General features: G+C 47.6%; 2 protein-coding genes across 11 annotated transcripts in view; one reads left to right on the top strand and one right to left on the bottom strand.

Moving 5' to 3' along the window:
• The window catches only part of cpx (synaptic transmission protein complexin), a 29924-nt gene that overhangs the window by 5344 nt on the left and 10317 nt on the right, over positions 1–14263 (top strand). For 5 of the 10 annotated variants that reach the window (XM_003736767.3, XM_001359582.4, XM_015182578.2 and 2 more), the window contains exon 4: positions 4673–4687. The exons of 3 other annotated variants lie outside the window; for them this stretch is intronic. In XM_003736767.3, the coding sequence (XP_003736815.2) occupies positions 4673–4687 (15 nt within the window). Of the gene's footprint in view, positions 1–4672; positions 4688–11373; positions 11563–14263 lie in introns of those variants that run through there. 2 more of the 10 variants (XM_033385534.1, XM_003736766.3) reach the window with 2 other exon arrangements.
• Positions 11802–14187, bottom strand: Nepl11 (Neprilysin-like 11). The gene is made up of 2 exons (XM_001359583.4): positions 13094–14187; positions 11802–13035 (listed from the first exon to the last, which is right to left on the bottom strand). Exons 1-2 carry the CDS (start codon positions 13986–13988, stop codon positions 12137–12139), a joined length of 1794 nt encoding a protein of 597 aa, XP_001359620.2. The 5' UTR covers positions 13989–14187; the 3' UTR covers positions 11802–12136.

The raw sequence follows: 14263 nt of genomic DNA, 5'->3' as shown, positions 1-14263 counted from the left end.
GGGATATCTGGGAAATGTATACATAATTCATTTTCAAGCTGCTGCGCAGCAACAAAAAATTACCACACATGAGCGGGAAAGTGGCCAACGCTTTTAGATACACACCCTGCTCCGCTCCCGACTGTCCTTTCTCCTTTCTCCGTTCTCCGGGGGGGCATTAGGTAATGTCATTCGCTCCCATTGTTGTTCTGTGGCTCCTGCTGCTGCGGCTACGGCTGCGGCTGCCTCCGATGCTGCTGTTTAATCAGCGTCTGTGCAATCGCTCGGAAAATCATTGAATGCTTTCAAGAAGGGGCGAGAAGCAGGACGCCGGATGATGAGGAGGATGAGGCAGGGATGTTCGAGCTAAAATGCTTATCTGCCCACAACATGCGAGCACAGCCGGAGGGAGCCTTAACGGAGCATTTACATAGAGCAGAGCAGCCTTCTGTCCCATAATGTTCTACTCGGCTACTCGTGTCGCCCCTCTATAGGAAGACCCGTTCAATTTGCAAGCGCCGCTGCTGCTCCTGCGCCAAGGCATCGCCATTACGCTCCTGCGGCTGGGGATGCACATTACCGACTCCCTTATCGAGCGCAGAGATTCTGCACGAATGCGCCGACAAGTGGTTTCAACAAATTGATACACTTAATTGTATAGATTGATGTTGCACTCCCCTTTCCTTTCCCTTTCCTCTTTCCCCTGGCTCGGGTGGGCTCAATCATTGCCACTGCCGGCCCCCGTCCTCATCGCCGCCCGCCCGAGCTCCGTTTGTCGAGCTGTCAGCTGCGACTCAGGTCGAGATTGCGGCTAATGCGCCTCGACCGAGCCCGGCCATTGGGCTGTCAGGCCTGGCAGTGACGTGGAGCTACCAAGTTCGTGGAACATGGAAACGCTATTAGCATGGCCGTAAAGTGCAAAAACCCGAATCAATTCGTACATCGAGGTTTGCCTTTTCCTTTGCCTCTGCCTCTGCCGCTGCGTCTCCGCGTTTGAGTTGCGTATACGCATTCGTTTTCACTAGTACGCACACTCGTACGTGTGCCAATTACCGAGATACTTGTACTAAGTTGCAGATATCCGTATCCGTGGAGGCTACTTTCGGCGCTCAATGGTGCAGCAAGCAGCCACTTTAAGTTCTCCATAAAACTGCGGATGAGTGATGAAAACGAAATAAAATATCCCCATAAAGCCATACTCAGGGATGCCTCGCCTCGTTCCCCTTAGTTCCTGTGGCAAGAGAGCACACAGAGTTCCGATCCGTACCCTTGGTTCACATAAAGAAACATCTTTTCTGGCAACGAATTCGATGGAGCGAGTGGGTAGGAGACCGGACGGTCCCGGCTAATGCGTTTCCATTGTCAACCACTGCGCTCGCAATCGGACAATTTATTGAAGCTTGCCTCCAGTTAGCCTTTATTACTATTGCCTGTCTTACATAAGGATAAGTTATGGATTTGTTGTATCCGCCCGTTCCCAGATTTGTTGGACTGCTCGCCTGGGTCTGGTGGCACTAAAAATGTTCGGGCTTCCCGATGAAGCATTGCTTAAGGGACAAAAATGTTCTCCCTGTATGCCCACATACGTATATTGTATGTATGTATCTCTTTGGGTCTATTATTCGTATCAACAGATACAATCCAGCTCCGTCTAATTTCGTTACCCGCTACCCTAGGCTGATGATGCGAATAAGTTCTCGGCTGAAAGAAGCAAAGGATAGTAAAACCCACAGGGAGCAGGTGCAAACAAAGTGAAACAGAAACAGGATACATTGTACATATTTAAGTGCTTATTATTTATATAACAATACAAGCCTTACACTGCCACGTTTCGCTGTGGGGCACATTGGGGTGGCACGGTTAAGAAATGAGGAACAAAACAACGCTGACCTTTCCCGACACTCAAAATGAGTATTAAATTTGTGGGCGAAATGGCATAAAGTACGTATATTCTTGATCAGCGTCAATAGCCAAGTCGATTGAGCCATGTCTGTCCGTCCGTCCCTATGAGCGCCTAGATCTCAGAGACTATAAGAGGTGGAGAAACCAAATTTGGTATCCACACCCCTGTGGTATCCCACTGTCACAAGTGCATTTAATATTATAGCCCTCTGGCGGAGATAAGCCACACTGACTGAGTATCGGGTATAAATTTAGAGTTTCGGCCACAAAACCGCAAAATTCCGTTCCCGCCATCTATAGTTGATCCTCGTCAGCTCTCGCCATTCCGCCGTTTCCGAGCTCCGGATGCGTAGTCTGTTCTTCAGTCGTACGGATGGCGGTACTTCTCGATCCTTCCCTGCCACTGTACCCTGGATCCGAACGAAAGGAGGCTAAGCGTATTGAAGCACTGCTCGATACAACTCTTTCCTTGATGCGTCGAATATTAGCATGTTTTTGAACTCTACCTTGAGCTCGAACCCGTCGCGATTCTCGTTCGACTTCTCGTTCATTTTCAGTGGATTGATTCCGATGCATAACGGCACTACGGCCTTGTCGGGAAGGATTAGATCTTCTGAGTATTTTCGGCATTTCAAAGACAAATTTCGAACGGCAAAAAAACCACAACAAACACGTCTAATTGATACGGTAGATGATATTTTACCACTACTTTGGAAAACAATCATTCGAAAATGCTAAAATCGTGGTTTACGGAGCCCCGGTCGCGTTTCCGATAAAAATGCTGGGACTGAATTTTCTGATTTTAAGCTCAGCTTATCGATTTCTTTACTCATACGCAAAACAACAGAGCATTTTTGTCATACAGCTATACATTCTGGCTACGAGTGATATTTTATCCAAATCAAGAGTTTTCACAGCTTTGTTCGCTTTATATTTCTGGTTTTATAGTGGTTTTTTCTTGAAATAATAATAACTTTATTTTCTTAAATTTTCAGGTAAGCGTTCGAAAGAGAAACTCCTATAAGTGCTTCCTATATAAATTCGTAAGTTGCTACCGCTCCAAAGTCCCCCCACCACCACCAAAGCTCCCACCCATTTAACATAACGATCCAAAAGAATTGAAAAGTTCCGATAGCATACTCGTACATTAACAATATAATCTAATAATATTTATAATCGAATCATTGTTTTGAATGGCACAATCGTTTAGTTTACAGTTAACAGTTTAAAGTTTACAGTTCACGCTTCTGTTTCAGTTTTGAATGGACGCCCGGTTTCGGTTTCGATTTCGATTTCGTTTCCGTTTCGGTTTCGGTTGATTGGCAGTAGCATGAACACATAGTCGTACATGATTGAAATTTACGAATAGTACCCATAGAGCCGTTCAAGATTGAAACTCCGTGGAAGGTTTTCAATTCGAAACGAATCTGAGTATTTTTAACCTAAGCTTAGCATTGCACAACACAAATAGCCACGTATGTTTTGAATCTACGCATATAGCGAATAACCCAACAGTATCCCATATGCATATGCACTCCCCGCCCTGTACATAACAATTTCCACACCATCGAAATCCGCCCACAATCCTCGAGGCCTAGTTCGAGCATCAGTGCCCTACCTTTCCGCCCTGCCAGCCGCAAAAGCCCCCAAGATCATTGGTACTCGTCCTCCCCGTCCGTTTGCCCATCCCCTCCACCCAAGCACATACCTCCGAGATTCCCAAAAAACTACGTCTTTCTATGCAGTTATCGTAATTTATGTAAGTTAAGTACACTCACAGATCATATGACGTTAATCCCTACCAGCATAAAAGCCTGCTCTCCGAGACACCAACGGAAAAGAAAAGAAAACAAAACAAAAAAAGAATGAAATATATTTGTACGCTCCTCCAATGCCTTCACAGCCGAACTTTACCTCATTGTAAAACACACAAACACGAGAGCTTGACAAACACACACCAACCACCTCCGCCCAGCCCACAGTCCAAGCACCTAGAACGACTCCCAAGTGCACAGCAATTCTACCCCCGAAACAACCCCAAGCCACTTCACACCACACCACTTCAGTACACCTCTCTCTTCACTCCACTCCACTCCACTCTGCTCCTCTCCCTCCCTTCAGAGCCCGACACAGTCATGCCACAAATATAATACAGCAACAATGAGAACACCATGAACAACAAAAGCCAGCAGTGGCATTGAGCCCAGCTGCCATCGTCCCGATAGCAAAAAACCCTACAGAAACACACAATTCAATTTCTTCTATTACACTTTCTTCCTGCCTACCAGACCTCGTCTCTCTTTACGCTCTTTATTTCGTACTCGAACATTACCATGACTGCCACGCCCATATCCCTATACACCCATGAACCCATGCACCCATATTCCCATGCCCATCTGAAATATAAAGCGGAAATTTAAACCAAAGAAGAGACTGGGCTGCTTGGCCATCCAGGATCTATCCAACCACTCCATATTGGCAGCCTCCTCCACGAGCCCCACCCAGTCACACTCACACAACACTCGTTCTCCTATTAACCAGCTCCTTAACTACTTTTTCTACTTATTCAGCTTCTTCTATGATTATGATATGTACCGTACCGCCCACTCGATCCATTGCCCACATTTAACTATTCTCCTATATTATATACTCGTATACTCGTAATCACACATCACACAAATGTCGCAACTTGCAACTCGCCATCCATGAGCGTAGCAACTAATCCAAACAGAGCGACGAGTGGAATATTAATGGAACTTTACCTTTACTCTCCCGACCACACGCTACACAGATGCTGCAGGCGGCGGTAATTTCTCAACCTTTCGTATTTTTGCATTTTACTTGTACTCGTACTCGTACTCGTACTTGTACCCGTACAACATATACTCGAACTTTTAATCGTGCTTGCTCATATCCTGTATGACTTGATGATGGTGCTGATGCCATCGCACCTTTCAGCATCCGGCATCCAACATAAAATTACATCCCCACAATATACCCGAACCAATACAAATTAGCAGAATCTTTGATTCGAACGATATCAATCGCTGAAATTCCAAATTAGAATCCGCTTCATGATCAGCATCAGCTACTTGGGAGGAGAACTCTAAACCCTGAACTCGCGCTTAAGAAAATCCGCAATCTTTTAAGTTTTACTCGTACTTTGCCATGCCACGCTGCCCCGCTAACTATTGGCCATGTAGTTCCGATCGATACCAACCCAAGGCACTCCGAACAAGGATACCCGAGCTGGGAGCTTGCATCCCTGCGCTTCCAAGCAGCGATCGAACTCCATTCAAATTGCTCAAGAACAGGACAGAGATGCAAAATGGAAAAGTTTCCAACTCAATTAGCGGGAGAGGGGGAAAACCACTTATAATTTCAATCCGAGCAGAAGTCGGTGCCACTTTCAATTCCGTCAAGACACATGCAGCTGGCAAAAGTTCATGGGACAATTATGCACATCTTGAGTTCGGTCTGATTAAAACACCCCATCGCCATAGTACACATACTTCACGAGAACTCTTGTTTCGTCTTCGTTTTCGTTCTCTTGTTTATTTCGTTTAAGAACAGCAATCAAGACAATCTAGTTTGATTTTATACAAGTAAACCCTTTAAGCGTTATATTCGAACTCTTTGTTTCTGCGAAAATTATTTTGTTAAAGTGCTTCTTTATCTACTTCTGCTCCTTCTACTCTACTACTATCGTACTACTACTACTACTGCCACTACTTCTACTACTACTACTACCACTACTACTGCTATGTACTACCTAAACAAATATGGAACCATACTAACTACAAACCTACTTACATCTTCTACTATTCTACTATAACTACTCTAACTACAACTCAACTACCACCTATATACTACTACTACTACGAATTTACAATGAGGTAAAGTATAAGTATAAAGTATAAGTATCTCATAGCTATAGAACACACCTATCGGTAGAGCACCCTAAGCTAAGTCTGTCAACGGCACATAACATACCATACTCGTACGAATACGATGCGTGCGTTTTGATGAGCAAACATTTTGACACATGGACACAGGACAGCCACACTCCCTGCAGAAGGCAGGCACTGTACTACAGTGCCCGAACAACACTGGCTATGTACATCGCTCTCGGTGTCCTCGTCCGAGTCCTTTAAACCAGGCAAATATTGCTGATGTCTGCAGGTTTTGAAATTGTCTTGGCACGTGCGTCACTAAATGCTTACCACAAGTGGAAAGCCCGTAGATATGCAACACTTTGACACAAGGCGGACGGCTCAAACAAAACTATACACACATGCATCGCCTAACGATATCGATCCCAAATCTTGCAGATATTGTAATTTTCACCTTGCTGTGGGGAAGAGGAGGGCTACCCAGTCCCCCAGCGGACATGTGTGCCTCCCTTCGTCCAGATAACAGCCCAATCCGCACAATAGTGCTTTATGTTAATTCACATACTGCAGTCGTTCCACTCTCGTAACGTATCCAGCGCCAGGGCCAGGACTAGAACCAGAACCAGAACTAGACCAGGACGGGGTGGCTCGGCATAAATTATGTATATTAAAAATTCCTCAAATATCCAAGAACAGAACACCGACCGAAATATTTGTGCAGCTGGCGAGTGGGCCTTCTGCTGCAGCATTTTGACAAACTTCCCCGTTTTCCCCGTGCCGACACGGAGTCACATTCCAAACGTGCCTGGCAAAGGGTCTCCGGCAAAAAGGGACACGGTGGTGGTCCGCTGCCAGATGAGGCATGCAACTAATTGCTGGCGCTACAAGAACGAGCCGTGTGCAACCAGCGAGCTGTCAATGAGATTTTCAGCTTGTCCGCAGACAGGCAGAGGCAGAGTCGCACTGTCTGCATAATTTCAGTACTTGCACACGCCCACGCCCACTTCCCCTTACTTATGCGCCTTCACAGACACACACTCCACCGCGAGCGCCAGTAGGATGGGTGGCACTCGTGCGGGGCAAGTGTGGCCATAAGTAAATATCGGGCTCCTTGAGGCTGTTAAAATGTAATTACGGAGGGGACTCGGTCCAAGGGGCACGGGACACGGGACACGGGCAGTTGCTATTAGCGACTGTGACAATGAAAATATTAGCGCGGTGGGGCATATGGCAGGACTAGCCGTATTAAGCCAACCTCTTTGTGGAAGTCGCACGCACTCTCCCACACATAACCATAGCCCTGCTCCTAGTATAAGGCCCTTCGCTAGCTTCCTGTCATTTGTGCGTTGCCGTCCCTTTGACCCAGATGTGTGCAAGATGGTGGAGGCTTCTCCAGAATCCTAGAATACAACGCTGAGCGGGCTTGAACCGGATTAAGCAAGAAAATAATTTGCCGTTCGTGCCTTTTCAGCAGCTCCTTACAATGGCAGGAGTGAAAAAATGACGGCGGCGGAGTGAGGCGTGGAGCACTTCGCACAAATGAGTGAAGCATCTCTGCTCTTCCACATCCACTTCCCTTTCCCCTTCTATTTCCATTTTCTATGTACAAGGGGTGGGTAGGCCTCAGCCTCAGCCTCAGCCGCAATAAAAATGGAAATGGAACTCTAATGTAGTATTCCTTAGTGTGCGCGTATTAAGTCGAATAAGTGTCACCAGGCGAGCATCCGCTCCACTTCCTACACTTCCACTTGCATGCCCCTAGACCGCATATCCATCTCCAACCTTCAGCTACATATGCTATATGCGGATGTGACAATTACGCCGGCTCCATGGCTCCGCTCCTCCGTGGCTCCCAGCTCGGGGTCGGCCACGTTCCATTCTCATCATCGCGTTCCGCTGACGTGTTGGTATTCAAAATAGCAGGCCAAGCAATAAAACGCACTCTAAGACTTATCCGAGCCACGGCTCGTATATCAGACTTATGACTTCGTCCAAATACTTTCAGATATATGTATGTATATATGTATATACAGCTGCGCCGAAAAAAATAGCACCAGTGGACTAATGTGTCTATATTGACGGATTTTGCTTAAGCAATGGTTCTAATGAACGTTGTTAAGACTAATATATAAACTTTAAGGTATAATTTATCGTATCCCAGAGCACTGGCATAATTCGCAAACTCCTAATGAAAATATTTGAAAAGAAAAGGATTTTATCAGAAATTTGGGCACCAACAAAAATAGCACCAATTTACAAAGAAATCAAAAAACTATAAAATACAAGGAAACTTTCCACATTTTTTAGTAAAATATGTTAGTTTAGTTGTATTTAAAGGTTGGCATTTTGTTTCAAAGCCTTTGTCAGCAACAACAACAGCTCAACATATTGGCTTTAAAGCTCACCTAATTTACTCATCTTTTCCTTGGGATATTGATCCACGAACCATGCAGGATACCCAAAACATATTTATTGTTCTTTGATTCCGCATTAGAAACATATTTTTTAACTTGACCCAAAATATTAGCAATGGGGTTCAAGTCTGGAGACTGAACAGGCCAATCCATTGCACTAAGAGAATTGTGCTCGAACCACTTTCGAGCTCTCTTTCTAGATCGTTTTGGGTCATTTTCCTGCTGGAAGTTACAAAACAACTCTATTTCGTATTCTGCATAAAGCAGAATCACTGTTTCTTTGATATTGACATAGACATGTTGATCCATAATGGGGTTGTGCCATGTACTGGATCACCTGCCTAGTACGAAAATCATGCCCATACGATTTTGCTTGCTTTTCTATGTCTAATGAATTTACATGTGAGTCAGGGGGTTGTATTCTGCATTCGATAGTCGTTTCACACAAGAACAAGACCCTTTTACACCAAAAAATAAATTTTGGCTTTAGTCGGACCACAGGATGTTTCTCCATTTCCTTTGGCCCAACTTTAGTGCTATTTTGCACACCAAACTTTTTTTGCCCCATGCCTTTCCGTGAAAAGTGAAATTTTCCTCGTACTACGAGTACCCATTTTACGTTCTTGTAAACAAGATCTAACTTTCCTGGTACTTGACGATTTTTTAAGATCCTTGCTTTAGCTCTGTGGCCGACTTAAATGGGTCCTCCTTGCTCTAACGAACCAGTAGTTTTAGCAGAAATGGGGATATCGCGACCTTTCTTGCACGTGATTCTTGTTGGAAACATATTTCTAAGGATTGCTAATAATTTCTTTTGAACAACCGACAATTTGCCCCACCTTAGCATAGGTCCTGCCTTCTGAAATGAAAGTTTTGATCCTTTGGCTTTTTTCTTTACCTTAAGGCCTTCCAAGACCCATAACTACTTAAATTTTGTAACTTTCTTGTCACAATCACCTAAAGCCACCGATTTTTAATTCAATCAAGAACTTAAAATATCAAGAAGCTCAGAAAAGTAGAAGCTTTTACATAAAACAGTTACTGGTGCTATTTTTGTTGGTGCTCCATTTCGCTCCTCTTTCGCAAAATTGCCTAAAGTTATAAGAACCGTTAGAATTGAGAGAGTAAGCACACTTCTCTCAGACAGGAGACATATAAAGCTACATTATATTGCAGTAAAGTCCAGCAAATGTTGGACAGAGGTCTTGTTTTGAAGGAATAAAGACGGTCGTCCCTACTGGTGCTATTTTTTTCGGCGCCACTGTATGTACACATCTGTGTATGTATGGATGGATGTACATAAATAGATATTGCGGCGCCCACCCAGTGCTTTCCCCAGTCCCAGCTCCACATGCCAGATAGGTATTAAGTACCCTCATTTCACCCATGACACGCAGCGAAGAGTAAAGCTTTTAACGGCAAAGAAAAAAGTGAAATGGACGATAGAAAGAAACCCCAAGAACCAACAACCAAGAACCAACAACCAATTTGTACAGACGGACCGATTTTTCGGGCTGTCAGGAGCATTCCTCATGCAAATTGAAGGCTTCCGCAGGTCTTAAAGGGCCATCAATGCCGTCCGCCAACCCGTTGGCCGTCCGTTTCCATTAGAAGCCGGAACAAAAAAAATGCGAAGAAAAATGAGGAATGAAAAATGCCGAACAAAGGGCAGATGGAAAGGGAGACACTCGTAGAGGGACGGAGGGCGAGAAGGAGGGAGGATGCAGGGCGAACATCTTGCTCAAGCGGTGTTAATTATGTTGGCATGATAATTATATTACAATAGGCTTGATTAGTTTTTAATTGAATTGTGCACTCCATTCGGGGCATCTCTCGGATCTGCAACTGGAACCGAGTTTTAAAGAGTTTCCCTATAAGCTCTCCGCTCCATGTACATTCTATGTGCTGTATGTGCCACATGGTACATATACATACATATACCTATTACGTACATACGTACACCCGTCGATACGCACGTACCGAACAGACCTTTGTTGCAGCCACAAAAAGGACAGGACAGGCCGGGGAGTGGGCCCGGGTGGGCAGAGTTCGTAAAGTTCATAAAGCAAATTACAAAAGTCCCATAAAAGCGCAACATTTCCAGGGAAAGACTGCCAGCGGGCGACTGGGGGGATATGGTCCAGGACACAGCCATGGACCTGGACTTGGCTCGCCAGCCATTTGACACCATTTCGTTGAATCAATTTTTATTATAAAATACTTTGACTAATTTATGAAAACAATAAATGCGTCTGCAAATCAAGTCACAGTCACCCCAAAAAGTTCATTCACAAAGCTATTCAGCAAATTGATGACTATAAATTCAATTTAATGTGCGTTGCCTTTTGCACATAAGTGTAGAGAGCGGGGCAGCGGAAGACAGAGGAAGATGGAGAGCGAGAGCGAGAGAGCAGAGCATAGCAGAGACACCCGACAATGTGCGGACATCCCACAACGCAGCAGAGCCTTCGCTTTGCTTTCGAGAATCACTCAAGAGAAGCGCGCATAGAATTTTAGCGTTTGCGCCGGAGGGGACAGAGGAACAACAGCGAAGCTGACGCAGTCGTTGACGCTTCCCGCGAAGCCGAGTGGGACAACAGCAATTAGAGCGAGCGAAAAAGCTGTCTAGCTGCTCTCATCAGAATTCCGACTCAGGGCCGAAATCAACGGCAAATCTGCGCAGGCGCTTCGCCAATACCAGACCATAGTCACCCCCTGTGCTTAGGTCATCATGTGGGGTGCTCAAATCACGACGTGGTCCAGCGCCAGCGACGCGGACCTCGACAGCGGCAGCGACTGCGGCTGCGACTGCTGTAACTGGCACGGCGGCAGGACATAAAAAGCCAAGCGAGTGCTGCCAGTACTCCTACTCCAAGTTTGCACTCCTGCGGCTGAAGTTCAATCACTCTGACTCCGACTCTGACTCGGATTCGGACACGGACTCAGCTTTGACATAAGTGGCTCTGCCCAGCATCAGCCCTCGTCCTCGAGCATCGCTCCGCGCGCCTCAGCGCCCAAAAGTCGGCAGCAGTCAAGTTCAGTTTCTGCATTCAGTTCGTGTGCGCTCGTGGCCGTGTTCGCACTTGCACTTCGTGGTGGCCGCCACAATCGATTGGGATAGCCATGGCAACCATGGGCCGACGAGAGCGCCGACAACGACGACGACGCCAGCGTGACTGTGCCAGAAGTGCAGCTCCTGACTGAGGCGCCAGAGTGTGTGTGAGGCGCCAGCGTCGCAACGTGGACAGTAGTGGCAGCATCGGCCAAGGCAGCGGTTGCACTTGCACTGATTCGTTCGGCCCCGAATTACCAGAAAGCACAACTACGGAGAGGTAGCAGTGGTTAACGGCGCCCAGAAATCATGAATTTCATTGGTATGACACGATTTAATCAGAGATTTAATGAATCTGCAGCCCCTGCGGATCCAAGGTCTTTGTGCATCTTGATTTGTTCTGTTTATCCGTTTATGAACAACACTGATTCGTCTTCTCTCTGAACCACACTGCTACTCAATGCTACTACATATGTACTATGTACTCAACCTCAACCAACACACACCACGCTCTACTCTTACCGTTACCGATACCGTTACCGAACCTCTCTTCAACGTAAGTCTTTGCCACAACTTTCGTTTATTTTTTCCGTTTCCGTTTATATGCCTTACGCTAAGCTCATACGTAACCTAACCTAACCTAAGCGTAAACATATGCTGGCTCTGTCCAGGGAGAGAAAAACCAGAGCAGATGGAAAGCAGCTCGGAAAATCAATCGATTGAAAGGGGTAGACTCGCGCGGGAGCTTCTGACCATGTGACTGAATAATTCCGTGGAGTGCCACACTTCTATCGATTTTCTTCCGCAAGCCAGAGACCAGTCTGAAAAGTTCAAGGTCTGACCGAAATCTGGCCAGGCTCGGCACTCGTAATGCAGGCCGAGAGTTCCTCCTGAGCCTACAGAAGACTGCAGCGCTGGTACTGTCCGGCGAGGGCGTCGCCGGAATGGCACTGGAAGGCATCGCCGAATTCGCGTGAGTTCCGCATAACGGCGTGAACCAATTGCCGCTTGCGCTCCTGCTGCAGTGGGCCCAGCTCAGACCGACAGTCCACAAGTAGACTTCCGATGAAGTAAAGCCGGAGGAGGGACAATTTCATGCGTCCAACGCCGAGAAGAGAGTCTATCCGTTCCTGCAGCGGAACCCTCTCAGGCTGCCTGAGCCATTGCTTGTAGCAGCTGAGGGCCTGGCGCTGGGCCAACAGACCCAGGAGCAGCTCGTCCGCGTTCACCTGGGTGGGCGAGGTCCCGCTGCAGTTCTGAAATGCGGCGAACCTCCTCTCCGAGTCCGTACTGCGCCAGGCCCCCGGTGTCCGGCTGTTGCTTCCCGCTGCCACCAGACTCCTGGCAAAGTACTCCGCAACCAGCAAGTGATTTAGAGGAGTGCTCAGGTTCTGCTTTCCCAGCAGGGCGTTGACGCTGTCGAATATCTGTGCATACTGGCGCAGCTGCTGGCTCGACTCTGAGGGCGGCTGACGTTTGCGCTGGAAGCGCCGCAGCTTCTCGAGATTTCGGTAAAAGCTGCGACGTCCCAGCACAATTTCGTGGTAGACGGCGTTTAGGCGCTCGTCTCCATTGAGGGTGAGGTGCATGATCCGGCCCAGAAACTGTTTCGAGCTCTGCTGCGAGATTTCATCGACCCACACGCTCTTCGCGAGCTGCTCCGTGTAGGCTTTTCCCAAGGCCGAGTACATCTGGGTGAGCTCCACCCGATCCGCACTAACTCTCTGCACCACATGGGCATATATGTCCCCTGCGTACGTCTCCGCCAGCTGGTGGCAGTCGGAGTCCACAATGTCTGCAAGAAAGGGCCAAGTTTGGCGCGGAGCATGAAAAATAGCTCAACCCTCACTCACCCATCAGATAGTCCGTCCAGATCCAGTTGAGCAGACGGTGCATGCTGGTGTTCTGCAGCAGCACAAAGTAGTCGACCAGCCGCGGAAGCTGCTTTACAACGATCGTGTCGGTGGCCTGTGGCGTCTTCCCGCCCAGCAGCTTCCTGAAGTAACCGTCCCAATCGAGTCTGGCCAAGGAGGAATTACCGAAAGCACTGCGCTTGAAGTTGCCATAGGTGAACTGCACCTCATCCTCTATGTGCTCCGTCTTGACAATGTCCCTGCGACTGCGCTCCAGGCTGAGCACTTCGAGAGCGGCCACATGAGCCCGACTCTGCTCGATGTCGAAGCTCTGAAGAAGCTCGCCCACCCGCTGCTCGAACTTCCTCATGGTGTGCCGTCGGGTGCTGTCAGGCCGGAGCACAACCAGCCGCTTGTTGGACTGCATAGTGAGCTCCACATTGAAGAAATAGGGCGAACCCATTTCGTGAAAATGGCCCAGCAATCCCAGCCAGCTCAGAGTATGGTTTCTCCGTGCAGTGGCGTTCGGCTTGGCGGTCTCCAACGCAGGCCAGCCCCCGCTGGCCCGGTAGAGCTGCGAGTTCCTCAGTGCATCCGCTCCGCGAGCACTCTCGCAGGACTTGAAGAAGTTGACAAGCTGCAGCTCCATGTCCATTAATTGCTCATCGTCGGCCACCCTAAGGAAGGTTTGGAAGCGCTCTTTGCCGGTCTGGCTGAGATTGGCGCTCCTGCTGCAAACGTAGCCGTAAAAGTCCTGACACGGCAGCTTGTTGGTGTCCAGATACTGCTCCAGCTTGTACGAGAAGTGCAGCAGGTCGTTCTCAACGCTGGCAAAGCTATCAGCACAGCTCACGCACACCGCCGACAGCAGAACAGCGAACACTTTCAGATACATTATCCACGTGCTCTGTCTCTGGCGACTCGAATCGAAATGCACTCGGTTCCTACAGCACTTTTCACTGTCACTGCCAGTGCCAGAAGAGTGGACTGTGGCGCTTATTTCCTCGAAAAAGGTCACTTTCTCAAAGGTCACAGCTAATTCCCAGGCGCACTTCCGCAAATGAACCGTAATGCGCTGCGGGTTGTGTGTTTCCAGACCGAAGCTCTGACCAAAGCTGAGGCGCAATCCCAACTAATCGCGTTTCCAATAGTTTTTCCCTGTCACTGGCA

Source organism: Drosophila pseudoobscura, chromosome 2 (assembly GCF_009870125.1).
Source record: "Drosophila pseudoobscura strain MV-25-SWS-2005 chromosome 2, UCI_Dpse_MV25, whole genome shotgun sequence".
NCBI classification, from domain to species: domain Eukaryota; kingdom Metazoa; phylum Arthropoda; class Insecta; order Diptera; family Drosophilidae; genus Drosophila; species Drosophila pseudoobscura.
The sequence above is the reverse complement of the archived record's forward strand: the minus strand, read 5'-3'. Positions and strand labels throughout refer to the sequence as shown.

Excerpts from the sequence above, each read along its gene's own strand:
- Nepl11 (XM_001359583.4), bottom strand. The coding sequence starts at position 13,988 with ATGTATCTGAAAGTGTTCGCTGTTCTGCTGTCGGCGGTGTGCGTGAGC. Across the intron at positions 13,036-13,093 it reads CTGGACGGACTATCTGATGG|ACATTGTGGACTCCGACTGC; the intron begins GTGAGTGAGGGT and ends CCTTTCTTGCAG.